Consider the following 27,887-nt stretch of genomic DNA (forward strand, 5'->3'; position numbering starts at 1 on the left):
AAAGGAGAGCTGAGCTGAGAATTAGCATTAGTCTTTCTTGGATTCTGGAATGCACATGCATGTGGATCAGCCATCTCAAGCATCATTATTAAAGTGAACCCTTTCTTATTTAAGTTGCTTTTGTCAGAGTATTTTATCACAACTATAGGAAAGTGACTCATCCCTATTGTATTTCTAGTTACACTACAACATACCTCCTCATTCCACATTTCAGTGCTAGTAAGATGAATTTTTATATTTCAGATCAAGGGTATATAGACTTTATTTTATTTTATGACATTGGTGTTCTGTATGCATGTATGTCTGTGTGAGTGTGTCAGATTCCCTGGAACTGGAATTTCACACAGTTGTGAGCTGCCATGTAAGTGCTGGGAATTGAACCAGGTCCTACGGAAGATTATCCAGTGCTTTTAACTACTGAGACATATATTATATTGTGCTTGTTTATTCTTTCACTACAATTATATAAGTGACTTCTTTTTTCCCATATCACTAGTATGTTAGGCAGTACCCATCCAATAACTGCAGAGTATCTTACTTTAGTTTTGCTGTCTTGGAGATGTATATAGGTTTTTTTCTCCTCAGTTTTTTTCATAGATATTTTATAAATTTGTATAATGTTCTTGTATAATTATTTTAGAAATACTTTGAAAGCTAAAAATGATTTATAATTTACTGCTTTATTAATATTCTTATGAAAGGGCTTGTCTTACTGATAAAGAAAAGTCCTATAAAGTTATAAGTATAAATGCTTTTGTATGTTATTCATTAAATTTGATACTATGAGAGTGTACCATATTTTTATTTAGAAAGTAAATGAAATTAGATGGGTGGAAAAAATCTTTAAAATTGCCTTACTGGTCTGTGGTTTTTATTTTTTAATTTTTTATAGATACTGTACTCCAAGATACTTGGATTATGAAGATTTGGAACGCAAATACTGGAAAAACTTAACTTTTGTGGCACCTATTTATGGAGCAGATATTAATGGGAGCATATATGATGAGGTATATCTATATTTATGTTGTGGTTTTTAAAAGATTGGTGATACTGCTTTTGTTTATTATTTTTAGATAACCAGTAAGTACTCAATTGTAGTTATTTATTTTTATTACCTTAAATTATGTGAATGTATGTGTGTCTGTGGGTGAGGATATGCATATTTGTGCCGATGCTTCTAGAGATTAGAGGCATTGAATCCCTTGGACTTGAAGTAATAGGTGGTTGTGAGCTCTCTGATTATAAGTATTGGGAACCTAACTCAGGTCCTCTGTAAGATCAGCATTCACTATTAACCAGTGAGTCATTTTCTACATCTCCCCCACCTCTCTTTTCTTTCTTTTGAGCCAGAGTCCTATATAGTTCATGCTAGTTTAAAACTTGCTATTTAGCTGAGGATGACCTTGAACTTCCAATCCTTTTGCCTCTACTCCCATGCTAAAACTGACCGTCAGAGGACAACTATCAGGAGTCAGTTCTGCTCTTCTGCCATTTCGATTCTGGGGATCAAATTCTGGTCCACCTGCTTGGTGGCAAGCACTTTACTGGCTGTACTATTGTTCCATCCCTCCACTCCACCTTTTATGTTTTTCTTTCATAGATAAATTATATGATTTCTTTTTCTTTTTAAAAAAATATACATGCTGTGATAGTCTTTTTAAGCTATGAATATTATATTCATCATGACAATTCATCTTTAGTATATCAGCATGTATCTTTAAGTTATAATTGAATATTTATATATCAACTAACGTATAGGTCATATTGAGGTCACCAGAATTTCTCTAATGTTATTTATATTAATTCCCCTGCCCCTATATATAGGGTAAAGTGATGAATTCCTTTAGGGCAGTTCAATTCCCTGGACTGTAAAAAAATAAACAAATACATAAATAAATGGAGGAAGAATGAGTTTCAATATATAGTTAATAAGTGAGTGAGTTTTAGGGTGGTCCCTTGGTAAATGTTCTGTTCCTTAACAATCTTCCTTGTACTCACTCAGTGCATTGACCTCCATTGCTAACCCTTGCCTTAATTTTGTTGTTATATTATTTTAAATATTTTTATTTTGAAAAATAAAACAAGTTAAAAAGCACATGTCTTAGGGGTTGTATTGTGACAAAACACCATGACCAAAAAGCAAGTTGGGGAGGAAAGGGTTTCTTTGGCTTACCTTTCCCATATTGCTGTTCATTATTGAAGGAAGTCAAACAGGACAGGTACCTGAAGGCAGGAGCTGATGTAGAGGTCATGGAAGGGTGCTGCCTACTTGCTTCCTCCCCATGGCTTGTTCAGCCTGCTTTCTTATAGAACCCAGGACCACCATCTCAGGAATAACATCACACACAATGGGCTGGGTCCTCCCTCATCAATCACTAATTAAGAAAATACCTTACAGCTGGATCTTATGGAAGCATTTTCTCAATTGAAGTCCCTTCCTTTCAGATAACTCTAGCTTGTGTCAAGCTGACATAAGACTAGTCAGCACAGTACACAAAACACAAATTTAACACGTCTTTACAACTTGTTGTACATGAACATCTTTGTCAGAAACAACATTTCTGACTTCCAGGAAGAATGTTTTCAGCACCCTGTCCCCTCTATGCATGCATTATAGGAACCAGCTTCTTCCAGTGAAAACTATTATTCTGACATTATAGTAACATTTTTTTTCTTTTTTTATAACAATATAATTCATTGTGGCCCGTTTCTGAGCTTTATATAGTTAGGATCATTTAATGTATATTCTTTCTTTTTTTTCCCCTTCCTCTCTCTTTTCATTTCTCCCTTTTAACGGTTTGTTGCCAAGTAGCCAGACTGGCCTTGAAATCATACTTCTGCCTGTGCCCTCTCACATGTCCACCCTCAGTTCTGGGATTATAGCTGAATTGGACCAACCAACCCTCTTTGTTTCATTTCCAAGCTTTTCTGTATAGTTTGTAGCTATAGTTCATTAATTTTAATGGCTGTATGTGATTTGACTTTGTGAATGAGATAGTTTGTCTTCTTGTTAATAGTCATTTGGGTTGCTTTTATTTTATTTTATTTTTTTTTATTTTTTATTTTTTTTATGAACAAGGCGTCTATGAATGTTCTGTACATGTTTCCTAAGGAAGGCATAGAAGCATACCTTTCTGTTGGTGTATAGATAAACACATGACTGGCTTTAGAAGAAAACTTTGCAGTTTATAGTCACCCTTCTCAGAGCAATGTTTGAGTTTTTCCTCTTCCTTGTTCTGTAGATTTTAGTTGTTCTGTTAGGTACACATGTAGTGTCTTGTGATTTTTGTTTGTGTGTTTTTGAGACAGGGTTTCTTTGTAACAGCCCTGGCTGTCCTGGATTCTCTCTATAGACCAAGCTGGCCTCGAACTCACAGTGATCTGCCTCCCTCTGCCTCCCAAGTGCTGGGATTAAAGGTGTGTCCTACCTTGTGCTAGCTTGTGTTTTTAAATTGCATTATGATACTCCGCTCCCCTAGGTCCATTGGTTCTTTGTGGGATTTTTTTCCCCCATTCTTCTACTTCCCTTCCCCCTTCTCCTACCTTTTTTTCTCTCTCCTTTCTTCTCCTTCCTCCTGTTGTCCTTTCTTTTGTCCCCCTCTCCAGTCTCCTCCTGTTTCTTCCTTTCCTTTTCGTCCCTCTCTTTCTTCCTCTTTTCCCTTGTACCTCCTCTCCTTCTCCACCCCTCTTTTTAAGTCAGGTTCTCACCCTGAAGCCCTGAGTGACCTAGAACTTGGTATGTATTCCAGCCTGGCCTCAAATGTGTGGTGATCCTCCTGCAATGGTTTCCCCAAAACTTTTTGTTTTGTTTACCTTTTTTTTGAAACAGGATCACTGTAGCTGAGGCAGGCCAAAATTACCATGAAGCCTAGTCTGCTTCAAACTAATAGAAGTTATGCATCCATGCCTGTATTCCCGGTTTTTTTGGTTTTTCAAGACAGGGTTTCTCTGTGTCACTTTGTGCCTTTCCTGGAACTCACTCACTCTGTAGCCCAGGCTGGCCTCAAACTCATAGAGATCCTCTTGGCTCTGCTTCCCAAGTGCTGGAATTAAAGGCGTGCACCACCACCACCACCACCACCACCACCACCACCACCACCACCACCACCACCACCACCACCACCACCACCACCACCGTCCGGCTCATACCAGTTATTGCAAGGCTGAGGCAGGAAATTCATGTCAGATAAATGTGTTGTCCAAGAGCACAATGTGGTGAATGAAATTCTCTAAGCTACCAAAGCTGTAAGTTTAAATGCCACAGAGCCAAAATTGTTAAAAAAGAAAGGAATAATTGCTTATCATAATACATTTTTTCGGTGGACAGCAAGATTGTTGTGTGAGCACCACATGACAGCTCACAACTGTTTGTAATTCCCGGTTCAGGAGATCTGACACCCTCACCCAAACATAATTGCAGGCAAAACATCAATACACATAAAATTAAAAAAAAAAAAGTTAAAAAAATTAACTTGCATGGCATTTTCATTAATCTTTAGTTTTAGTTAATCTTCCCTCTTCTCCATCTACTTTCCAGTCTCTCCCACTCCCATTCCTGCTTGAACCTGTAATATTCTCTTTCCTTGTACTTTCAAATAACATATATTCTACTATTCCCCATTTCTTTTTTCTTTTTTCTTTTTTTGGGACAGGGTTTCTCTGTATAGCCTTGGCTGTCCTGGAACTCACTCTGTAGACCAGGCTGGTCTTAAACTCACAGAGATCCGCCTGTCTCTGCCTCCCGAGTGCTGGGATTAAAGGCGTGTGCCACCATCGCTCAGCTTATTCCCCACTTCTTAATGCCTGTTCTAACCTCCACTACTGCCAATGGTCACATTCTAACCTCCTGCTTCTATAGGGACAAATAGACAAATCCAAAAAAACCGAAATTAGTGTCTCTGGATGAGAGAAAACATACATAGGGTTAACTCACTCAGTCTGTTTTCCAATTCTATTCATTTTCCTGAAAGTTTCACAACTCCGGTTTTATTTATAGCTGAATAAAATCTCTGTTTGTGTATATGGATCACATTTTCTTACCCACACAGCTATTGTGAATAAAAATCAATGAACATGGTTGTGTTGGTGTCTCTATTGTTGCTTGTTTTTGTTCTTTTTGGGGGGCCCACCACCCAGCTCCCAAATAAATTAACATAGGAAGGCTTATTTGTAGACGAATTTCTAAATGATCTCATTTAATAAAAAGCACAGAGCCAAATATAGTGGTGAAAGCCTTAGAGATCAGGGAAATAGGGAAAGCCACGACGAGCCAACCTTACCTTACCAACTCTGCAGCTTCCAAATGCCTGCTACTTCCTGTCTACCTATGCCTTTATAGGCCTTGCTTTTCTGCCCTCTCATTGGTTCTTAGCCTAGCTACCTCACTTCCTTGTCACTGCCTGTCTGTACAGACCTCCAGGTCTCTATGGTTGGTACTGGGATTAAAGGTGTGTGTCACCACACTTGGCTCTGTTCCCTAGTATGGCCTTGAACACATGGAGACCCTACCTGCTAAGTGATTGGAATTAAGGGCGTGTGCTGCCTGACTTTGTTTACTTCAAATGGCTGGCCTTTCCCCCCTGATCTCCAGGCAAGCTTTATTGATCAAAGCACAAATAAAATATCACCACACTTATTATTACTTATGAATGCCTGGCCTTAGCTTCGCTTCATTTCTAGCCAATTTTTCTTAACTTACCCCATCTACCTTTTGTCTTTGGGCTTTCCCCATTCTCTTACTTCTGTAAATCTTACTCTGTGGCTTGCTGTGTAGCTAGCCCCTGATGTCCTCCTCCTTCTCTGGCTACTTCTTCTCTCCTCCCAGATTTCTCCCTATATATATTCTCTCTGCCTGTCAGCCCTGCCTATCCTTTCTCCTACTTTTCTGTTGGCCAGTTCTTTATTAGACCATCAAGTGTTTTACACAGCTTCACAGAGTTAAACAAACAACATAAGCAAAAGTAACACACCTTAAAATAATATTCTACACATTCTGTAGTAGGATACAAACTCTTAGGCGTGTAAACCTAGGAGAGGTATAGCTGAGTCATAGGTTAGCTCTTTATTGATACCTTTGTGAGAAAACTCCACTCTGATTTGTGTGGTGGATACACCACTTCACACTACCACTAAAATAACTCAGGGTTCTCCTTTTCCCGCTTGCCAGTATTTGTTGACATTTGGTTTCTTGATAATCATTCTGACTGAAGTGAGGTTGAATCTCAAACCTCTAGTAGTTCCCTGATGACTAATGGGGTCAGACCTCTTTAAAATATGTATTATCCATTTGTAGATCTTCTTTTGAGAATTCTTTCACTTCTATAGTCCATTATTTGATTGGATTATGGTTGTGTTGATGTTCATTTGGAGTGTGTGTGTGTGTGTGTGTGTGTGTGTGTAGGGGGGGTAGCGGGTGCTGCTCCTATTAATCCTATGTCAAATGTGTGGCTCACAAATACTTTCTCATCCTTTCAAGAAGCCTCTTTACCCAACAGTTTTTTTACTCAAAAATCCTTTGAATTTTTTCATTTGTTGATTTTTGGTCTTATTTCCTAAGCCACTAGAGTCCTACTAAGAAAGTCCTCAGCTATGCCTCAATATCTCAAAATATTTTTCCTCTAGAACAGTGGTTCTCAACGTTCTTAATGCTGCCACCCTTTAGTGTAGTTCTTCATATTGTGGTGACCCTCAACCATACAATTATTTCATTGCTACTTCATAAATGTAATTTTGCTACTGTTATGAATTGTAATGTAAATATCTGATATTCAATTTCTGTGAAAGGGCCATTTGACCCCTAAGTGGTTGTGACCCCCAGCCTGAGAAATGCTGCTTTACAAACTATAGAGTTTCAGGTTTTACGTTAATGGTTTTGATCTGTTTGGAGTTCTTTTTTGTTTGTGGGGTGACAAAAGCTCTAGTTACAATTTTCTACATATGTGATTTCCTTATCATATTCATTCTCTGTCTCTGTCTCTGTCTCTGTGTGTGTGTACCAAACCTGGGCCCTCTGGAAGAACAGTAGTCACTCAACCACTGACCCATTGCCTCAGCTCAGATGCTGACTTTTCTTCTGAGTATATCATCCATGTCTTTGTGAAAAATCGTATAGCTATGGTTGTTTGGGTTTATATCTGGCTTCTTTGTTTTATTCCATTGATTTACCTGCCTGCTTTTATGGTAGCATGATACTGATGCACTGTTGCTGTTTTTTAATTAGCTTTGGTGTGTTTTACTTGAAATCAGATATGATGATACCTGTGGCATTACTCTTTTTGCTCTAGGGGCTTTGGTTCTCTCTCTCTTTTTTTTAAATGCATCCATACACATTTTAACATTTTTTTCATACTGTGAATTATGGTATTGAAATTTTGATGGGGATTATATTGAATATATAGACAGCATTTCACAATATTATATTTTCTGTTCTATAAGCATTGGAAGACCTTTCATTTGCTAGTGTCTTCCTCAGATTCCTCCTTCTTTCTTTTCTGTGTTTCTTTTCATTGACTGTATATTAATAACAGCCTTTCCCCCTTTTCTGTCTTTCCTCCGGTCAATCCCTCCCATATACCCCCTTGCTTTTCTTCTTCTTCAAATTCATGGCCTCTTTTTTTCAATTGTTACTGTATACATATATGTATTTTTATATACATTTCTATTTTTAATATAACCATTTGAGTCCATATAATGTTACTTGTGTGTAATGTAGCACGAATCTTAAAAGGTCTTATTAATGGAAACAAACCTGGAGCCAGGTATTGGGGTGAACGCTAGAAGATCAGAAAAGCAGAATAAGCCACAGCTTCCTCACCTTGCCATTTCCTCAGCTGATCCTGTTTCCTCAGACTGGGAGCCTCTGTGTCCTCATCTGAATGGGTTTCAGCTGAACTGTTGCTCAAAAGCCTAAAATCTTACCAGCTCTAGTTCCTGGTTTTCACGCCTTATATCCCTTTCTGCTTTCTGCCATCACTTCCTGGGATTAAAGGCGTGAGTCACCATGCCTTGCTGTTTCCAGTGTGGCTTTAAACTCACAGAGATCCTGATGAATCTTTGCCTCCCAAGTGATAGGATTAAAGGTGTGAGTGCCACCATCTTCTGGCCTCTATGTCTGACTAGTGGCTGTTCCGTTCTCTGACCCCAGATAAATTTATTAGGGTGCACGATATATTGGGGAACACAATATCACCACAGTGTAAGTTTTCAGGGCTGACTGTTGGCACTGAGCAACCAATTGGTGTGCTCTTTGCTGTGGATGGTCACCCATCCCATTCTCAGCTTTCCTGTAGTTGCCTCATGAGCTTTACTTCTTCCCATCCAGCTCTGCATGTATGTTAGTGTCCTTCTTCATCTCATGTTTGGGCAGTCATGTTAGTCAGAATTTATGGGTATAGCTTCTTATGTTGCTAGGGGAAATAATCTCACAGCAGTGTCCCTGATCCTTTGGCTCTGACAGTCTTTCTGCCCCTCTTCTGCAATGTTTCCTGAGTCTTAGTTGTAAGATTGTTTTATAGATGTATCCATTGGTACTGGGCTCCACAAATCTGCATTTTGATGCTTGTAGCATATAGTGTTTCTTCTGTTGCAAAGATAAGTTTCCTCATTAAAGGGTTTATAGATTATAATTGGGAATTATGTTGATCTAGTAAATTATTAGTTGTAGATTCTCCTATGACCATGATTTCACTAGCACCGAGTAATGATTTCTAGTACCAAGCATGGTTTCCCTCTTATTTAGTGGATGTTAAGTCAAATTAGAGAGCAGTTGGTTACTACCAAGGCATGTGTTCTACTATTGCACCTGCAGGGTTATTATGCCATGCTGGTCATTGATGTGATTCATGTGTATCATAGCTGGGTAGGACTGTTGATTGCTTCCCTCCTTTGGAAGCTTGCATGGTCCATTCTGGTACCATGCAAGCTCGTCCTCGGGGAGGAGGCATTCAGGTCAGTTCCAGCTCAGGGGCCTCTGGCTGTGAGTGTGTGGGGTTTCATCAGTAGGGACTTACTTTCCACTTCTATGGGGCACCTAAGGGCAAAAGCAATAGGCTGTATGTTTTAGGAGTCTCTTAGATAGCCCTGGCCAAGAACACAAAAGAAAGTTACTCATGTCTGGTATTGGGTTTTTTCTCAGGTAGTCTTTGACCTTTGAAGGGAATGCCGTCAGCCCAGAAGAGAAAAGCTCATTAAAATTATATAATTTATACATTGAATTATGTACACTGTAGGATTTTTTTTTTCTAGGTAAGTTAGTAGTATGGTATCTTGTGGCCTTTTCAGCCAAAGTATTATTTGACCTCCCTTCCTCCCTTCATCTTCTGTATTAACCTTCATCTCCTTTCCTCAAGGTGCCCCACCTTTCCTATTTCCCCTATCAGATCACGTGTATCATGCCATTCACTTTACCCTCTACCCACCTTCTTCTGTACTTACCTACCTCCTGTTCCTTAAGGAGCCTACACTTTCCCAATTTCCCTGATCAGATTACTTGTACTTTTCTATTCCTTTTTCTATTGCTCTCCAACTCCTGTATCCTGACAATGGTACCTTTTTACTTTACTGGTTTCCTTATGTAGTCATTTCTAAAGATTTGGAGCCAGGAACCTTCAATAAGGAAAATTGTGACATTTGTCTTTTTGTGTTTGCATTACTTCACTTAATATATTTTTTATAGTTCCATCCATTTGCATGCAAAGTTTATGATTTTGTTTTCTTTACCACTGAATAGTATTCCATAGTGCATATGTACCACATTTTCATTATCCATTCCCTGGTTGTAGAACACTTAGGTAATTTCCTCTTCTTAGCTGTTATGAATAGAGCAGCAGTGAACATGGCTGAGCAGATATTGTTGGAGTATGATGTCTCGTCCATTGGACATATGTTAAGAAATAGTTTGTCTGGATCATATGGTAGATTTATTTTTTAGCTTTTTAAGAATCAGTGACTGCACCAGTTCGAAATCCCACTAACAGTGAATGCGGGTCTCCTTTTCCCCAAACTTCATTAACATTTGTTATCTGTTCCACTGATTATTTGCCATTCTGAGTAGTATAAGATGAAATCATAAAGTTGTATTGATTTGCATTTTCATAATAGTTAGGGATGATGCACATTTTTAGAGATATTTTTGTATGTTGTATCTTCATTTTCATCTAATTCTATCTAGGTTTTTCTGTTTTGTGTTTTAAATTTTCTTGATTTCCTTAGTGGCTCCATTTTATCATTGAGTAGTGTGTTGTCTAATATCCATGGCTTTCTGAGTTTTCTTTGTTTTTTCTTGCAATTGATTTCCAGCTGTATTCTATTGTAGTCAGAATACAAGAAGTAATTTTAATTTTCCTGTATTTGTTGAGACTGGCTTTGTATTCTAATATATGATCTATTTTAAAGAAAATTCCATGTAATCCTGAGACAAATGTGTTTTCTGCAGTGTTTGGATGGCGTGTCCCATAGATGTCTGTTAAATCCATATGGTTTATGATGCCATTTAAATCCTATACTTCTCTGTTTTTTGTTGGAATGAATTGTTTATCAATAAGAGCTACTGGTAGTGAAATCATGCAGTATTACTGTGTTAGGGTTAATCTTTACCTTTATACCTACTAGTATTTTATCAAATGTGTTATGTTTAGAATTATAATGTCCTTGACAGATTGTTTCTTTCAAAAGTATGAAATGAGTTCTCTTATCTCTCTGGACTACTTTTGTTAGGCATTTAAATGGAGATTTCTTCTTATTTCATATTTGCATTCCAAGAATGACTTTTTAATCACTGTTAAGTCATGTCTGTTGTTTCTTGTTCTTCCAGTGACAAATAGATGGATCCTGTTTTTTCCCCCCTAGTAGAGTCTATTTTTTGACTGGGGAATTGAGACTAATTAATATTCAGAATTATTATTGAAAACTGTGTTCCTTTTGTTGACTTTGTAGTGTTTGCTGTTTTGCTAATGATTCTTTGTTTAACAAATGTATTATATTTCTCCTCCTGTAGCTTTTGTAAATCTCCATTGGTTGTGTTTATCACTTTCTTGACTCTGAAGAATTTCTTCTTGTATCCTCTGTAGAGCTGACTTGATGTTCATTAATCTTTTTGCCTGTTTTTATTGTGAACTATTTTAATTTCTTTAATTTATCCCCCAGTCATGATAGACAAATTTGCTACATATTATAGCCTGGGTTGGTACTTGTGGTATTCCAGAATGTGCAATTTTCTATGCCCCTCTGGCTTTTAAAGTTTCAGTTGCGGGATTATTTGTTATACTGATGGCCTGTCCTTTTTTGTGACTTGATGGTTTTCTATTTATAGCTCTTTATATACTTCTATATATTTACTGTTTTAACTATAGTATGACATGGGGGTTTCTTTTTCAATTTTTTTTTTTTAAAGATTTATTTATTTATTATGTATACAGTGTTCTGTCTGCATGTATCCCTGCAGGCCAGAAGAGGGCACCAGATCTCATTATAGATGGCTGTGAGCCACCATGTGGTTGCTGGGAATTGAACTCAGGACCTCTGGAAGAACAGCCAGTGTTCTTAGCCTCTGAGCCATCTCTCCGGCCCCCTTCAATTTTTTAAAATGCCTTTTATATGTGGATAAGTCCATGTTTCCCTAGGTTTGGGAAATTTTTTTTCTACAATTATCTTCAAAATATTTTCCATTTCTTTGTAATAAATTCTCTTCTTAGTTTCATGCCTGTAATTCATTGATTTTGTCTTTTTCCTTTCTTCCGCTTCAAATTTCTGCGGATTGGACCTAGGACTTTATACATGCGAGACAAGTGTGCTATCGAGAATGTCTCAAAAAGTTTCCCTGTTCTGTTCATGTTTTTAAAAATTTATTATTTTCTCTCATTGTACCAATTTATCTATTTTCTATTAAAAAGTTTTCATTTGACTTTACTGAATTTTTGATTTCTACCATCACTTCATTTGATGTTTCTTCAATACTTGCCTTTATTGAATTCCATTCTCATATCCTGTATTGACTTCCCTGTTTTATCCAGTTGACTTTGCTCCCTTGTAATTTTTTCATGTTGGATTATATTTATTCATATTGGATTTATTCATATTGTATTTATTCATATTGGATTATAAAAGTTACCCTTAAGCACTAATCCCTTCATGGACTAAAGGGACACTGGTAATTCTGTGTGTACTAATATATTAATTATTATGAGCATGAATGAAAATAAGAACAACAGACAAAGAAGGAAAAAGCGCTAGTAGGACTAGTGATTAGCTTTGGGATGCTAGAAACCAAATAGAGGAGGAAGAAATAAATAGGCAAAGGGATTGCAGCAGATGTCACAGGATGGGAGATGTTTGATGACAAACTGTCGAGAAGTAAAGATATGCTATCTGATAGTGTAGGACTGTTCCATTTTTCAGGAGCCGTGGGACAGGGGAAGTTTGTTGGGAGAGTAAAAAGCAAAAGGAAACAACAAGGAGAAAGAAAAAAGTAAAAAACAAAACAAAAAAGAGAGAAGAAAGAAAAGATAATATAGAGCAAGAATAGAATAAGCCTGAGGTAGCTTGATAAAATGATATTGGGGTATTAAATACAGGGGGTAAATACAGAGGAAGAGAGAGACTGGAGGAGATGCCATTTAAGGAAACTGACTAGCCTGCCTGCCTGATTTTTGGCCTCAGTATACTTTGCTTTTTCCTTGCTTCTGGGGGGGTCTTCTGTGATGGGTCATGCTCTTCTTACTGTATCTAACTTTGGCTGTTTGGATTACTGATGCTGTCTTGATGTGTGGGTAGTTTGGATGTCCATAGTTCCTAGATGGAATCGTAGATAGGGCATCTCTTTGTAAATTCTCTTACTATCCCTATGTAGCCTTTTGGCAGTGTCCTGCAAGGTGTTTGGCATCTATGTCAATGTTGCATTTTATATACTTCGGTTTCGACCAGATTACTGATTTACTGAATGTTGTTTGGATCTGATTCAGCTATTCCACCCCTCCCCCATAGTCTTGCAGTATTCTGTTCATCAAATCTCTGTTGCTGGAGGGCTTCTCTCCAGGTTCCCCAAGCCCCGCAGTCCCACAATCCACTTATAAAATAATCACTCAGACGCTTATATCACTTATAAACTGTATGGCCGTGGCAGGCTTCTTGCTAACTGTTCTTTCATCTTAAATTAACCCATTTTTATAAATCTATACCTTGCCACGTGGCTGGTGGCTTACCAGACTCTCTACATGCTGCTTGTCCTGGCGGTGGCTGCAGTGTCTCTCCCTCAGCCTTCCACTTCCCAGAATTCTCCTCTCTCCTTGTCCCACCTACTTCCTGCCTGGCCACCTACTTCCTGCCTGGTCACTGGCCATCAGTGTTTTATTTATATAGAATGATATCCACAGCAAATCTCAATGAGTAATCTCATGACACTTGCTCTCAAAGTCCCAAGAATCTAATTTACAGAGGGTCTCCAGCTACAAAGGCACTACTATATCTGAAGTCTTGGAAATGGTCTCTCGTGTCTGTTCTTTATGTATTTTGCATACTAGACCTCTACTGGAGATGTAGTTGGTAAAAATATTTTTCCATTCTGTAGGCAGCCAGTTTGTCGGAATGATGATGTTGTAGCCAAGGGTGGTGCTTGTGGGGTAGAGAGCTGTTTTGCAGGTCATCAAGTAGTCACAAAAGATGAGCTAGAAGAAAGGGCTGAAAGGTGACACTATAGGAAGAACTTGGGGTGTCCTGGGACCAAGTCCCAGGGAATGTAGATGGTCTGGGAGGTGGGGCTCAGGCTAGCAGGTGGCAGCAGGACTAAAAATAAGGTTGAGGAGACCAGAATGGAGGACATGAAGGAGGATATAATTCCCCTACATGAGTTTCAGCCTAGTCTAGCAGTTGTGGGTCCCTCAAAGAGAGGTTCAGTGAGTTGGCGAAGTCAAAAAGAACTGAAGATGGGCTAAAATAGGGATTGAGTTGTAGACAGGAGGAGAATTATTTAGTAAACTAAGATGTTTGAATGACTTTTTTTTTTACTGCTTCATCAATACTTTGGGACTAACCCCAAAGTGTTAGAAAATGGAATTAGTTTATTAATTAAATTATTACAATTATTTAAAGATAAAAAAAAAACCTGAAACAACCCTAAAGGTTTTTACTGTAAAAGGGAAATGATATTAGTGGTCATCTGTAAGGCCACTGTGATATGTATTAGAGAGAGCCTTTTTAGTTCACATAGAATATTTAATGTCCCTCTCTTACACCAATATGTGGAGGTTGAAATGGATTTAACAGCATTATAGATGCCCTGTAATTATAAAAGGATGTGCCCAATTTTGAATATTAGAATTTAACTATGAGGAAAGTATGTAGGGAAGACAATATAGTTTGCTAAACATCCTAAACAGCTGTAAATTACAGTAAATTAATTATTGATTGGTAATTCTCTTAAAATCAGAATCTTTTCCTACTTCTTTAACATTTTTAGTACTCTTATTTTTTGGAGACAAGGTCTTATGTAGCCTGAGCTGGCCTTAAATTAGCTATGGAGCTGAGCTGAAGTCTTTCCTCCTCCTGGCTCTAGTTCTCAAAGTTCCTAAACTATAGGCATTTACTACCATTCCAGCCACTTTTAACAAAAAGAAACAAACAATAACACAACAAAACCCCTTTTACTTTTATGCCAGTAATTTATAACCATTTCTCTCCCATACACCAACTATCTGGGGTTAAACAAAACTAAACTATTCCAGCATTTTTACCAGAATTTAGATGAGTTATTTACAGATGAAATTATGTATTTAAATTTTCTTGGCAGTGTATGCTGTTATTATTTATTGAGGACTACTCTGAGCACAGGGTCTATGGTTTGGAAAAATGTGAATTTTTCCAATAGCATGAAATTTGTAGGATACAGTGGATCACATACTACAATAAAATGGACATGACTCGGGGAGGGCTGTTAGAAGATAGCTTTTGCTATTGATTTCCTAAGATAGCCCCTCATAACTAATGTGCAAACAAGAAACAAACAAAGCTTCAGTTCCCAAATTAAATACATGCCAAATATTAGCATCATATCCCAGGTTATCTGCTTTAAAGATGGTTATTTTTCTTTCTTGGGTAGCACCAAGTAGGAAGTACATCCTTACCTTTAGTTTTTCTTGAGAATCATGCAGTTATTGGATGTAATTTTACCCTGATAATTATATAGAAATGCAATATGTTTATAGTAATTTTGGAATAATTTTAATGAATATTTGCCTGTTAATTTTGAATAAGTGCTATATTTTCCATTTTTAAGAAATAAAACATAAAGAGTATAGTACCTGACAAGTGGATATTTGATTAATAAATGCTATTTTTTCATTTACTAACATTGATTTTGCGCTCCCTCTCCCTGTTTTGATGCTATCTAGGGTGTGGATGAATGGAATATAGCTCGCCTAAATACAGTCTTGGATGTGGTTGAAGAAGAGTGCGGTATTTCTATTGAGGGTGTAAATACCCCTTATCTCTATTTTGGAATGTGGAAAACGACATTTGCATGGCACACTGAAGACATGGATCTCTACAGTATTAATTATCTCCACTTTGGGGAGCCTAAGTCTTGGTAAGTCACTTGTTTAATATTTACATCCTTTAGAGTTATGAGGCATTGAGTGTTGTGCATTATTGAAGAGAATTACTTCTTTGAGTGTAAGGAACTTTTGGACTGTAATCATATAATCATTTTTTTTTTTAATTCTTAGGTTTTTGAGTAGAAACTTTAAGCCCAGTAGTTTCCTGTGGGCATTTTGTATACTATGAATTAATATAATCTTCATGGCAAATACTTTGTCAAGCACCTTTACTTCTTTGAGCATTTGTTAGAGGTTATGTGTGAGACAGTCATTAAAAACTTGACTTCTTGGATATAAAGATTTAAGAATCTTGATCTGTTGGTTCAGCTTCCTCTTAGTGACAGCCTCATTTGGTGTGTGTGTGTGCCAGGACAGGGGGCCTATTAGCACTTTATAGGAAATAGTATTGGTAAGAATGGCAACACACTTGAGTTGATATATGGTATATATATTTATTAAGATGGGATCTCATTTCTCACCTCAGGATGGCCCTGAACTCATAGTAAACTTTCTATTTTAGTTGCCTGAGTACTGGGATTATAAGTGTGAGCTTCCAAACTGGTTTGATATGTACTTTTGCTATAGATCCTGGCTGGCCTGAACTTACTGTATAAATTACATGGGACATAGACTTCCAGTGATTATTTCTGCCTCTGCCTTCCATGTGTTTGGATTAGAGGCTATTTTTTTTTTTTTTTTGTAATGACTTTAAAATGTGTCAGGGTGAAGAATTATATGCCACATTCATTACCCATTTGTAGTTATGTTCATAAGGTAGATTGGTCTGTAATTTTCTTGGTTGCATCTTTGTGTGCTTTGGATATCAGGATAACTGTAGCCTCATAAAAAGAGTTTGGCAGTGTTCCTTCTGTTTTGATTGTGAGGAACAGTTTAAAGAGTATTGATATTAGCTATTTCTTTGAAATTCTCGTAGAATTCTGCACTGAAACCATCTGATCCTGGGCTTTTTTTGGTTGGGAGACTTTTAATGACTGTTTGTATTTCCTTAGGTCTATTTAAATTGTTTACCTGGTCTTGATTTAGTTTTGGCATGTGATACCTACCAAGAAAATTGTCCATTTCTTTTAGATTTTCTAATTTTGTGGAGTATAGGTTTTTCAAGTATGACCTGATGATTCTCTGGATTTCCTCATTGTCTGTTGTTATGTCTCCCTTTTCATTTCTGATTTTGTTAATTTAGGTGTTCTCTCTCTGCCTTTTTGGTTAGTTTGGATAAGGGTTTGTCTATCTTGTTGATTTTCTCAAAGAACTAATTGTTTGTTCATTGATTCTTTGTATTATTCTCCTTGTTTCTATTTTATTGATTTCGGCCCTCAATTTGATTTTTTCCTAGCATCTGTCTATTCCTTCTGGGTGAGTTTGCTTCTTTTTGTTCTAGAGCTTTTTAGGTATGCTGTTAAGTCACTAGTGTGAGATTTCTCCAGCTTCTTTATGTGGGCATTTAGTGCTATGAATTTTCCTCTTAGCATTGCTCTCATAGTGTCCCATAAATTTGGGTATGTAGTACATTCGTTTTCATTGAATTCTAGGAAGTCTTTAATTTCTTTCTTTATTTCTTCCTTGACTCATTGGTGATTCAGTTGAGCATTATTAAGTTTCCATGCTATTGTAGGCTTTCTGTAATTTTTTGTTGTTGTTGAAATCTAACTTGAAGCCATGATGGTGTGATAAAACAAAGGTTATTCCAATTTTTTTTTTTTTGGGGGGGTGGTATCTGTTGAGATTTGCTTTGTGACTGAGTAAGTGTTCAGTTTTAGAGAAGGTTACATGGGGTACTAAGAAGAAGGTATATTTTGTGCTTAGGGTGGAATGTTCTGTAGATAGCTATTAAGTCCATTTGAGTCACAACATCTCTTAGATCCCTTATATTTCTGTTAAGTTCCTGTCTGGCAGATCTGTCTATTGGTGAGAGTGGGGTGTCCAAGTCTTCCATTATTAGTGTGTGGGGTTTGATGTGTGATTTAAATTTTAGTAATGTTTCTTTTACATATGTGAGTGCCCTTGTATTTGGGGCATAAATATTCAGAATTGGGACTTCATCTTGGTGGATTTTTTTTGTGTGTGTGAATATGTAATGTCCTTCCTTGTCTCTTTTGATTGATTTTAGTTTGAAGTCTATTTTGTTAGATGTTAGGGTAGCTACACCAGCTTGCTTAAGTCCATTTGATTGGAAAGTCTTTTCCCAGCTTTTTACTCTGAGGTATTGTCTGTCTTTGAAGTTGAGTTGCATTTCTTGTATGCAGCAGAATGATGGACCCTGTTTCGTATCCATTCTGTTAGCCTGTGTGTAGCTAGAGTTTTCCTGCTTTGCCCACAGTCAGGACAAATCTTTGTCACCCGCCAGTCCCACAGCCGCTCAGACCCAACCAAGTAAACACAGAGACTTATATTGCTTACAAACTGTATGGCCGTGGCAGGCATCTTGCTAACTGTTCTTTTATCTTAAATTAATCCATTTCCATAAATCTATACCTTGCCACGTGGCTGGTGGCTTACCGGCGTCTTCACATGCTGCTGGTCATGGCGGCGGCTGCAGTGTCTCTCCGCCTCCGCCTTCTGCTTCCCATAATTCTCCTCTTTCCTTTTTCCCACCTACTTCCTGCCTGGCCACTGGCCAATCAGTGTTTTATTTATTGACCAATCAGAGCAATTTGACATACAGACCGTCCCACAGCACCTGTGTCTTTTTATAGATGAATTGAGTCCATTGATATTAAGGGATATTAATGACCAGTGATTGTTAATTCTTGTTATCTTTTGGTGGTAGTACGTGTGAATTTCCTTTCTTTGGCATTTGCTGTTGTGGAGTTATCTATTGCCTATGTTTTTGTGGGTGCATCTGACTTCCTTAGACTGGATTTTTCCTTCAAGTGCTTTCTGTAGGGCTGGATTTATGGATAGGTATTGTTTAAATTTGGTTTTGTCTTGGAATGTCTTTTGCACTCTGTCTATGGTGATTAAAAGTTTTTGTGGTTATAGTAGTCTGGTCTGCCATCCGTTGTCTCTTAGTGTCTGTATTACATTTGTCCAGGACCTTCTGGCTTTCAGAGTCTATTGAGAAGTCTGGTGTTATTCGGATGGATCTGCCTTTATAAGTTACTTGGCCTTTTTCCTTATTGCTCTTAATATTCCTTCTTTAATCTGTATGTTTAGTGGTTTAATTATTATGTGGCGAGGGGACTTTTTTTTGGGTCTATTTGGTCTTCTATAAGCTTCTTGTATCTTCATAAGTATACCCTTCTTTAAGTTAGGAAAATTTTCTTCTGTGATTTTGTTGAATATATTTTCTGTGCCTTTGAGTTGGTATTCTTCTCCTTCTTCTATCCTTATTATTCTTAGGTTTGGCCTTTTCATGTTGTTCCAGATTTCCTGGACATTTTGTGTTATGACTTTTTTTTTTTTTTTGACTGAGGAATCTATTTCCTCTATTGTATTCTCTACACCAGATATTCTTTCTTCCATCTCTTGTATTCTATTGGTTATACTTGCATTTGAAGTTTCTGTTCATTTACTCAGATTTTCTATTTCCAGCATTCCCTTGGTTTGTGTCTTCATTGTTTCTATTTCAATTTTCAGGTCTTAAACTGTTTCCTTCACTTGTTTGCTTTTTCATGATTTTCTTGGCTTTCTTTAAGGGATTTATTGATGTCCTCCAATTTTTTGTTTGTCTTTTCCTTAATTTCTTTTAAGGGAATTTTTCATTTCCTCTTTAAAGCCCTCTATCATCTTCTTAAAGTTATTTTTAAGGTCACTTTCTTTTGCTTCTTCTATGTTGTGATTTTTTTCTGGTCTTGCTGCTGTTGAACCACTAGGTTCTGGTGATGCCCTATTGCTCTTATGTTGTTGTATGTATTTTTGCATTGGTGTCTTCCCATCTCTTCCTCCAGTAGGTCTAAGATGTGCCTGTGTCTGAGCAAGTGCTCTTGGTCCAATCTGTGCTTGCTGTGTCTGTGTCTCAGGGGCCACTCTGAGTCCTATTGTAGCTCTTGGTGTAATTGGAACTGGCAGATTCTGTGTCTCAGAGAGCTGCTCTTGGTCCAATCAGAGCTGGCTGATTCTGTCTCAGGGAGCCACTCTTAGTCCAATCAGTGCTTTTCTTTACCCTACTGGGTTTATACCATTTGAAATCCAGTGTTTTTTTGACACGGTCTCTCTATGCTGAACACTCTGTCTGTCCTGGAAATATCTATATAGACCAGGTTGGCCTTGAACTCACAGAGATTCACCTACCTCTTCTTCCCATGTGCTGGGATGACTACTTGTGGGGAGGCCAACTTTTTAAAGACATTAGTTCTTTGAGAGTTTTGTGTAATGTTTTGACCATATTCACCTTTCTTTTCCCAGCTCCACTTCTTCTTCCTTTCACACTCCAACTTTGAGTCTCCCACCCCACTCCTTCAAGGTCAATTTGTGTTGCTGAACTATTTTTGGATGAGTGGTCTTTTACTGAAACTTGATGGACTTATCAAGGGATACACTTTTAGAGAAAATTGATCTTTTCTCTACCAGCAGCTAAGAATTGTCAATAGCTTCTAGCCAAATTCTCCTTTCTTCATGTCCAACTCCCCTTTGCATGATGGGATTTGATTTGGTTTAGGCTTATACAGGTCTTGAGCCTGTCACACCATTGCGAATTCATATGTGTGGCTACTGTGCAATGTCCAGATGACACTGATTTTTTCTGACTCGTATAGTCTCTTTTCACACTCTTTCACACGGTATGTATAAAATCATATCATCCCCAAATAAGGATACTTTGACTTCTTTCTTTCCTATTTGTATCTTAATCTCTTTCATTTGTCTTATTGCTCAGCTAAAACTAGAAGTACTATGTTGGGGGTGGGAAATCAAAATTGAGTGAGAGAAAAAGTAAAAAATGGTATTAAAAATTCCTCGTATAACGAAAATGAAAACATAACATTCCAAATTCTGTGGGATAAATGAAAGCAGTCATAACGAAATTTTGTAGAACTTTGTACTTATATTAAGAACAATGGAAGATCTCAAATTAATAACTTAACATGCACCTAAAGACTTAGGCAAAACAAGAATAATCAACACCTCCCAAAAGTAAATGGGAAGTGCTAATCAAAATCAAGGCTGGAATAAATGAAATAGAAACAGCAACACAAATATAAAGATTCAAGGTAACCATGAGTTGGTTCTTTAAAAAGATTGACAATCCTTTATTCAAACTAATCAAAAGAAAAAAGAATACAATCCAGTGAGATAAAATTAGAAATTACAGAGGAAACATTACAACACATACCAAGAAAACTCAGGCAATATTAAGGAAGAAGAAATGGATGAATTTCTTGAAGGGAATTAACTACCAAAATTTAATTGAGTCAATAATTTAAATAGACCCATAACATTCAATAAAACAGAAGCAGTAATTTAAAAAAATCTCCCAGTTGTAAAAGCCAGATGAACTCAGGCATAGAATTCTGCCAAACCTTTAGAGAACACTAATACTCCTGAAACTATGTTATGTTAAACAGAAAAAGACAAAATATTTCCAAATTCTCTTTCCACAGCCATTGTTATCCTGTTATCAAAACCTGACAATCCTCTTAAAAAAATAAAGTTATAGGTCAATATCCTTGATGAACATAGATGCAGAAATTGTCAATAAAATACTTGCAAACTGAATTCAGGAACACATCAAAAATATTATCCACCATGATAAAGTTGGCTTCATCCTAAAGGTGAAGAGATGGTTCAATGTATGTAAATTAGTAAATGTAATTTACCACATATGTAGATGGAAGTTTTTGTCCTGACAACAACTCCCAAATACCCAGCAACTACTTCCCAAATTACAACACAGAGGCTTATATTAAGTATAAATGCTTAGCTGATAGCTCAGGCTTATTACTAACTAGCTCTTATACTTAAATTAACCAATAATTCTAATCTATGTTTAGCTATGTGGCTTGGTACCTTTTCTCAGTATGGCATTCTCATCTTGCTTCCTCTAGGTCTGACTAGCAACTCCTGACTCCACCCTTCCTCTTCTGGCATTCTTAGTTTGGTCGTCTGCCTATACTTCCTGCCTGGCTGCTGGCCAATCATCATTTTATTAAACCAATTCAAGTGCCAAATCTTTACAGTGTACAAGAGGATTATTCCACAGCACACATAGAGTAAATGGTAGGAACCACATGACCATCTCATTAAATGGAGAAAAGGCCTCAAACAAAATCTGTCATCTCTTTATGATTAAAGTTCTGCAGAAAATAGAGATACAGGGGATGTCTCTCAACATAATGAAGGCAATATACAGGAAAAACCACAGCTAACATCATCATAAACAAGAAAAGCCTCAAAGTATTTCAAATAAAGTTTCCTTTTTATTTATTTTTTTAGTAAATTACACAAAGTATTGTTTAGAAGGGATGCTGTTTCCTTGATCTTGAAAGTAAGAAAAAATTTAGAATTAGTAAAGATACTGATATAAAATGAAAATGTGCTATGCAATATCTAATCACTGATAACTTTAAAGGCAATTGTACCCATAATATCTAATCAGTGTTCCTCCTTAGAGAGACACATTTTTTTTTTTCATGTAAGCATAGCTGTTGTCAATAGTTTTTATAGCAGGGCAGTGAAAATGTCTTCCAGAATTCATTGTTACCTTGTACTTTGTTGAATGTTACCAGAGGGTTACTATCAATATGAAGATTTAGTTCTGCTTGGGCAATATTTCATTTTTTCTTTGTGGACAATGGTTAGAAGGAAAATTTTACCTTTTAATGATGTCTTAGGTAGGATTTCTATTGTTGTGAAGAGACACCATGACAATAATAACTCTTTTAAGGAAATCATTTAATTGGGGTGGCTCACTTACATTTTCAGAGGTTCAGTTCATTGTCATTGTCGTGGGGAGCATGGTGATATGCAGGCAGATATGGTGCTGGGTACATCTTGATCAGAAGGATCAAGATGTAAGTGGACTGTGAGTGACACTGGGCAGTATCTTGAGCATAGGAGACCTCAAAGCCCACCTCCACAGTGACATACTTCCTCTAACAAGGCCACACCTCCTAATAGTTCCACTCTCTGAGATTTTGGAGGCCAGTTACATTCAAACTACCACATTCCACTTTCTAGTCCCCATAAACTTGTAACAATATCATAGTACAAGGTGCATTTAGTCCAACTTCAAAAGTTTCCACAGTCTATCATAGTCCCAACAGTATTTTAAAGTCCAAAGTTCAAAGTCTCTTCTGAGATTCATTCAGTCTTTTAATTGTAAATCAAAATCAAAACACAGATCACGTACTTCCAACATATAATGGCACAGGATATGCATCACCGTCCCAAAACAGAGGGAAGGGAGCATAGTGAGGAAATAATGGTTTAAAGCAAGACTGAGAATCAGCTGGGCAAACCCCAAACTCTGCATCTTCATGTCTGATGTCAAAACACTCTTCAGATCTCCCAACTGCATTCAGCTTTGTTGACTGCAGCACACTTATTTCACTTGGGCTGGTTGCACTCCCTGTTATCAACTCTCTTGGGCAGGTATCCCACAACTCTGGCATGTCTAACATCTTGGGTTCTCCAAGACAATCAAGGCTCCAACTTCACAGCTTCATGCAGTGGCCTCTTTAGGCCTCCGTTTAGGGACAACCCTGACATATGCCTGGCTTCAGTGGCTTTCCTTATTGGAGACAAATTCCATAACCTGTTTCTTTTATACTTAACTCTAAATTCAGAACCACGTGGCTGAAGCTGCCAAGTTCTGCTGTTTTCTGGGACTGGAACATGGTCCCCTTGTTCAATTACATCTTTACCAGCTTTCTATTTTTGATTTTTACCTCCACTGCCTAAGCTTGGCTGTCCTTAAACTTGGTTTGTAGACCAGACTGACCGCAAACTCAGAGATCAGCCAGATTCTGCCTCTTGAGTGCTGGGATTAAAGGTGTGCACCACCATACCCGGCTCTTAAGTTTTTCTTTAAATCCTTTTCACATTTTAGAAATTTAGCTGGGTAGGATCTTGCCCTGAGATCACCACTCCCTTTATTCCATTTCTTAATCTGTTTATCTTCTTGAACACAGAATTTAGCTCTGTTCTACTTCCTAGTGCCCCTTTTCTCTATCTGTACATTTTGTATTTTTATTTGCTCACCTTACCCTTTTTCATTATAAATCTTCATCATAGTTGACAATTAATAATCACAAGACAGAGTCTATACTAGGCTGTTTTGAGATTTCCTTTGCCAAGGGAATTAATTTAAAACTTTTCACTTTAGCCTCAGGCAGACTCTTAGACAAGGGCAAAAGGCAGCCGCATTCTTCGACAAAATATCACAATAATCTGTAGGCTATATAGTAACATCTTCTCTGAAACCTCACAGTTCATGTCATTCTCAGCACCATTCTTTCTATGATCCCCACAGTTCATATCATTCTCAGCACCATTGTCTCCCATGATCCTATTAGTATTGCCCATTAAGCAGTGCTTGAAGCATTCCACTGCTTTCCTAACCCAAAGTACCATAAGTCCAAATTCCTCCTAACAAAAACATCGTCATCTATCACAGCAATACCTCAGTCCCTGGTACCAATTTCTGTCTTAGGGTTTCTATTGCTGTGAAGAGACCATGGCAACTCTTATATATAAAAAACATTTAATTGGGGTGGCTCACTTACACTTTCAGAGGATCAGTCAGTCCATTATTATGACAAGGAATGTTGTGGCATGCAGGCAGACAAGGTGCTGGGTACATCTTGATCACAAGGCAACAGGAAGTAGACTGTGATAATGGATGTTGTCTTGAGCATAGAAGGCCTTAAAGCCCCTCCCCCCAAAGTGACATGCTTCCTCCAAAAAGGCCACACCCACTTCAGCAAGGCCACACCTCCTAACAGTTTCACTCCCTATGAAACTACTGCAAATAATTTTAGAGAATGTTGAACTGTAGCAATGTTTGATTAATTATAAGAATTTTGTTTTGTTTTGTTTTTCATGACAGGGTTTCTTTGTGCATCCTTGGCTGTCTAGGAGCTACCTCTGTAGACCAGGCTGGCCTCAAACACAGAGAGATCCACTTGCCTCTGCCTCCAGAGTGCTGGGATTAAATGCATTTGCCACCGCCACCCAGTCATAATCGTAGGAATTTGAATTCATTTATAATTGTAGTAGGAGTTGTGTCTTTTAGAGATTTCAGAAATAGAGCAAGACATTGTCCTAAATTTAAAAAGAAAAACAGTCCCAGTTAGACAGATAATTCTCCATAGTAGTGCACTCAGATGTTTAGAAGATTGGCTAATAAGGTCACCCAGGTAGGGTGGCAGCAGAATATCTAATAAGAGTGATTCATGTACCAGAAGTAAGTTACCGATCAGATTTGGTATAGACCAATATTAACTTTCCCCTTTCTTCTTTTTTCAACAAATGGGTGTAGTTGCCTTTTCTGTGAAATGATGATTAAATTTGAAATTGTGAGAATTTAATCTTGCCAATTGTTTAAAGGGATACGGGTGTGTAAATATCTTTCCACAGCCAGCTCATCTTGCGCAGACATAATATACCCATATTGTGTGTATGTGTGTATGTATGTGTGTGTGTGTGTGTGTGTGTGTGTGTGTGTATACATTTGTAGGTGTTATAAAGAGTTGATCTGCAGTTTTTTGTTTTTTTTTTTTTTTTTTTTTTTTTTTAAATCTTCTAAGTGAATTCATTCCTGATATAAACCCATGAGGAAAATTTTATGGTTAGGGGTCACCACTACATGAAGAACTGTATTAAGATGTTTGGAGGAACTGTATTAAAATGTTTGAAGCATTAGAAAGGTTAAGAGCGACTGTACTAAGAAATTTAGATGAATATTTCTGTTATTTAGGGTAGAAAGATTGTAATCAGGATTTTTAAAGTTATATAATTATGAAATAAATAAAATAAAAGCTACATTTAGAAGACAACAACCAAAGATGCTTGCCACCAAGTCTGAAAATCTGAGTTTGATCCCTAGAAACTAACTTGGTAGGAGAGAACCAACTCCTGAACGTTGTCCTCTGACCTTCACATGCACACATGGTACACATGTGCATGCATGTGTGCATTCATACACATGCACACACAATAAGTATAGTAAAAAATTATAAAAAGATAGCAACCAATATTTTTTTGAAACAATACCAAAACTTACCAGCCTACAAACAAACAAAAGTCTCTTTGCCCAGAAATATGTACAGTACATAGAAAAATTGTGATTAGTGGAGGGTCTCTCAGCTTAGATGAGGGTTTACTAGTCTTGAACCTTTGTTCACTAAACTTTAAAGTACAGTTGATCTTGGACTTTTAAGTGGGTTGTTTATATTATTTTCTTCCATTCTGTGTCTAAGGTACAGGCTTTTATGATTTCTTGTTTCCTAGTCAGTTCATCTAAGTGCAATTTAGTGTTAAATTTTTGTAAGTGAAGGTGTTCAGAATAAATATCCTTCAGATACTATCTAAAATATTATAAACATGCATTTTCTTATTTATTCTTAACATTTTAGGTATGCTATACCTCCGGAGCATGGAAAGCGACTTGAAAGATTAGCCCAAGGTAAAACTTGCTTTCAGTTTCTTACTTTATATGCTCTGTTTTGAGGTAGTTCAGCAGTTTATTTACTGTGTTTGTTTAATGTATGTCCTCTTCAAACTGGCTTTTAAATGTTACCCTAATTAAACAATATTCTTTATTTTCATATTAATTTGTGATGTTTCTTCTGTTACATAGTCTTCATAAGGGTTTTAGCTGACTGCTTAATATTTTATTGGGAAGTTAGAATTTCAATCAATTTTGACTATTCCTAATTCTTTCTTAAAGAATGCTGAACTTTATCTTGTTTTCTAGCCCCCCAAAGATGACAGCCGGTCATAAACTATTTGTAATAGCAAGTAGAGTTGAATTTGAGTCATAACTGGTAGCAAGCATTTTGACTTTCTCCAGGACTCACTCTTGAGTGAGCAGACCACTTCTCCTCAGGCATTATATATGTTTTATTGTTATGTTAGGTTTGCCTTTTATTAATATGACAAAGGACATTTCCCCTCCATGTTACCTACTTCCACTTAAAAATGAATCAAAGACATTGAAAAAAACTCATTGGCCTGACAGTTTGAACAGAAATTATTAATGGCATCTACAGCTTTTCTCCCTAATCCAAATTATAGGAAACTGTTAGAAATAATAGTACAGGATCAACTTTGTAAGAAGCAGTGTTGTAATTTTGGCAGGCCACAGTGTTTTTTTTTTTTTTAATGTATTTTATTATTACAGTAATGATAGCATTTTAATTGTGAGCTTGAACTTAGGGAATATTTTCATGAATACTGAAGTGGTTGAATACTGTAGTGGTTGAATACTGTTCTGCATAACAGATTAGAGCAGAGATTTATAAGATGATTATCATAAATTCAGAATGTATAAGGCAATGTACTTTGTGCTAAAACTAAATGTTGAGCTATTCTCTTCTCTATAATAACTATTTCAACATTTGTATTAACCTTATCACCAAAGAACTTAAAAAGGAGCTAATATCAGCTTCATGGTGTGGGGTCATACTCAAACTCATGTAAACTATGATAGATTATATCTCATGGAGATAAAGTACCAGTTTTTTAATCAGTAAGGGCAACAAACTTGATGAATGAACAAGAACATGAAACTAAAACTGTTTTAGAGTATCATTTTGAGAAAGGAAACAAATGAAAAAGTCCTATAAGACAGTGAAGGATTTGTGTTGATGACCAGATACTAACCAGATAATTACAATGATAAAACAATGCAGTACATATGATAGAACATTGTAGACTATCTTCATTAAGGCAACATCTGATACATAAAATAAAAAGCAGGTAGAGATACTTTCCATTATTTTGTCTGTATACCATAATCATAACAGTCACCTTTTATGCATGAGTGTATCCATTTTTGATTTCTAATAAAATCTTGATTTATTGTGACACCTATGAATATTTTATCTGAAAGCTATTAGTCCTGTATTTAACCAAGCCAGGAATTTGAATTTGCCTTTCAGTTGCTTTCTCTTTTTTTAATTGTGTGTGTGTGTGTGTGTGTGTGTTGGCTTAAGTATGGGAACATTTATATGCACGAGAGATTGGTGTTGAGTGTCTTTTCTTCACTTGCTTTCCACCTTATATATTTAGGTAGGGTCTTTCACTTGAACCCAGACCTCCTCTATTTGGTTAGAATAGCTAGCTGGCTTAATCAGGAATTACTTTTATAGTGTGGCTGTAACACTTGATCAACATACATGGGTT

General features: G+C 37.0%; 1 protein-coding gene across 5 annotated transcripts in view; it reads left to right on the forward strand.

Annotated features, from left to right (window-relative positions):
• Nucleotides 1-27,887, forward strand: part of Kdm4c (lysine demethylase 4C) — a 209,741-nt gene that overhangs the window by 38,375 nt on the left and 143,479 nt on the right. For all 5 annotated transcript variants that reach the window (XR_013049167.1, XR_001578650.3, XM_006981402.4 and 2 more), the window contains 3 exons: nt 893-1,007; nt 15,381-15,574; nt 26,117-26,166. Coding sequence is in view for 3 of the 5 variants with exons in the window: in XM_006981402.4 (XP_006981464.1) it covers nt 893-1,007; nt 15,381-15,574; nt 26,117-26,166 (359 nt within the window). In the remaining 2 variants the exon portion in view is untranslated. The remainder of the gene's footprint in view (nt 1-892; nt 1,008-15,380; nt 15,575-26,116; nt 26,167-27,887) is intronic.

Source organism: Peromyscus maniculatus, chromosome 2 (genome assembly GCF_049852395.1).
Source record: "Peromyscus maniculatus bairdii isolate BWxNUB_F1_BW_parent chromosome 2, HU_Pman_BW_mat_3.1, whole genome shotgun sequence".
Taxonomy (NCBI): Eukaryota; Metazoa; Chordata; class Mammalia; order Rodentia; family Cricetidae; genus Peromyscus; species Peromyscus maniculatus.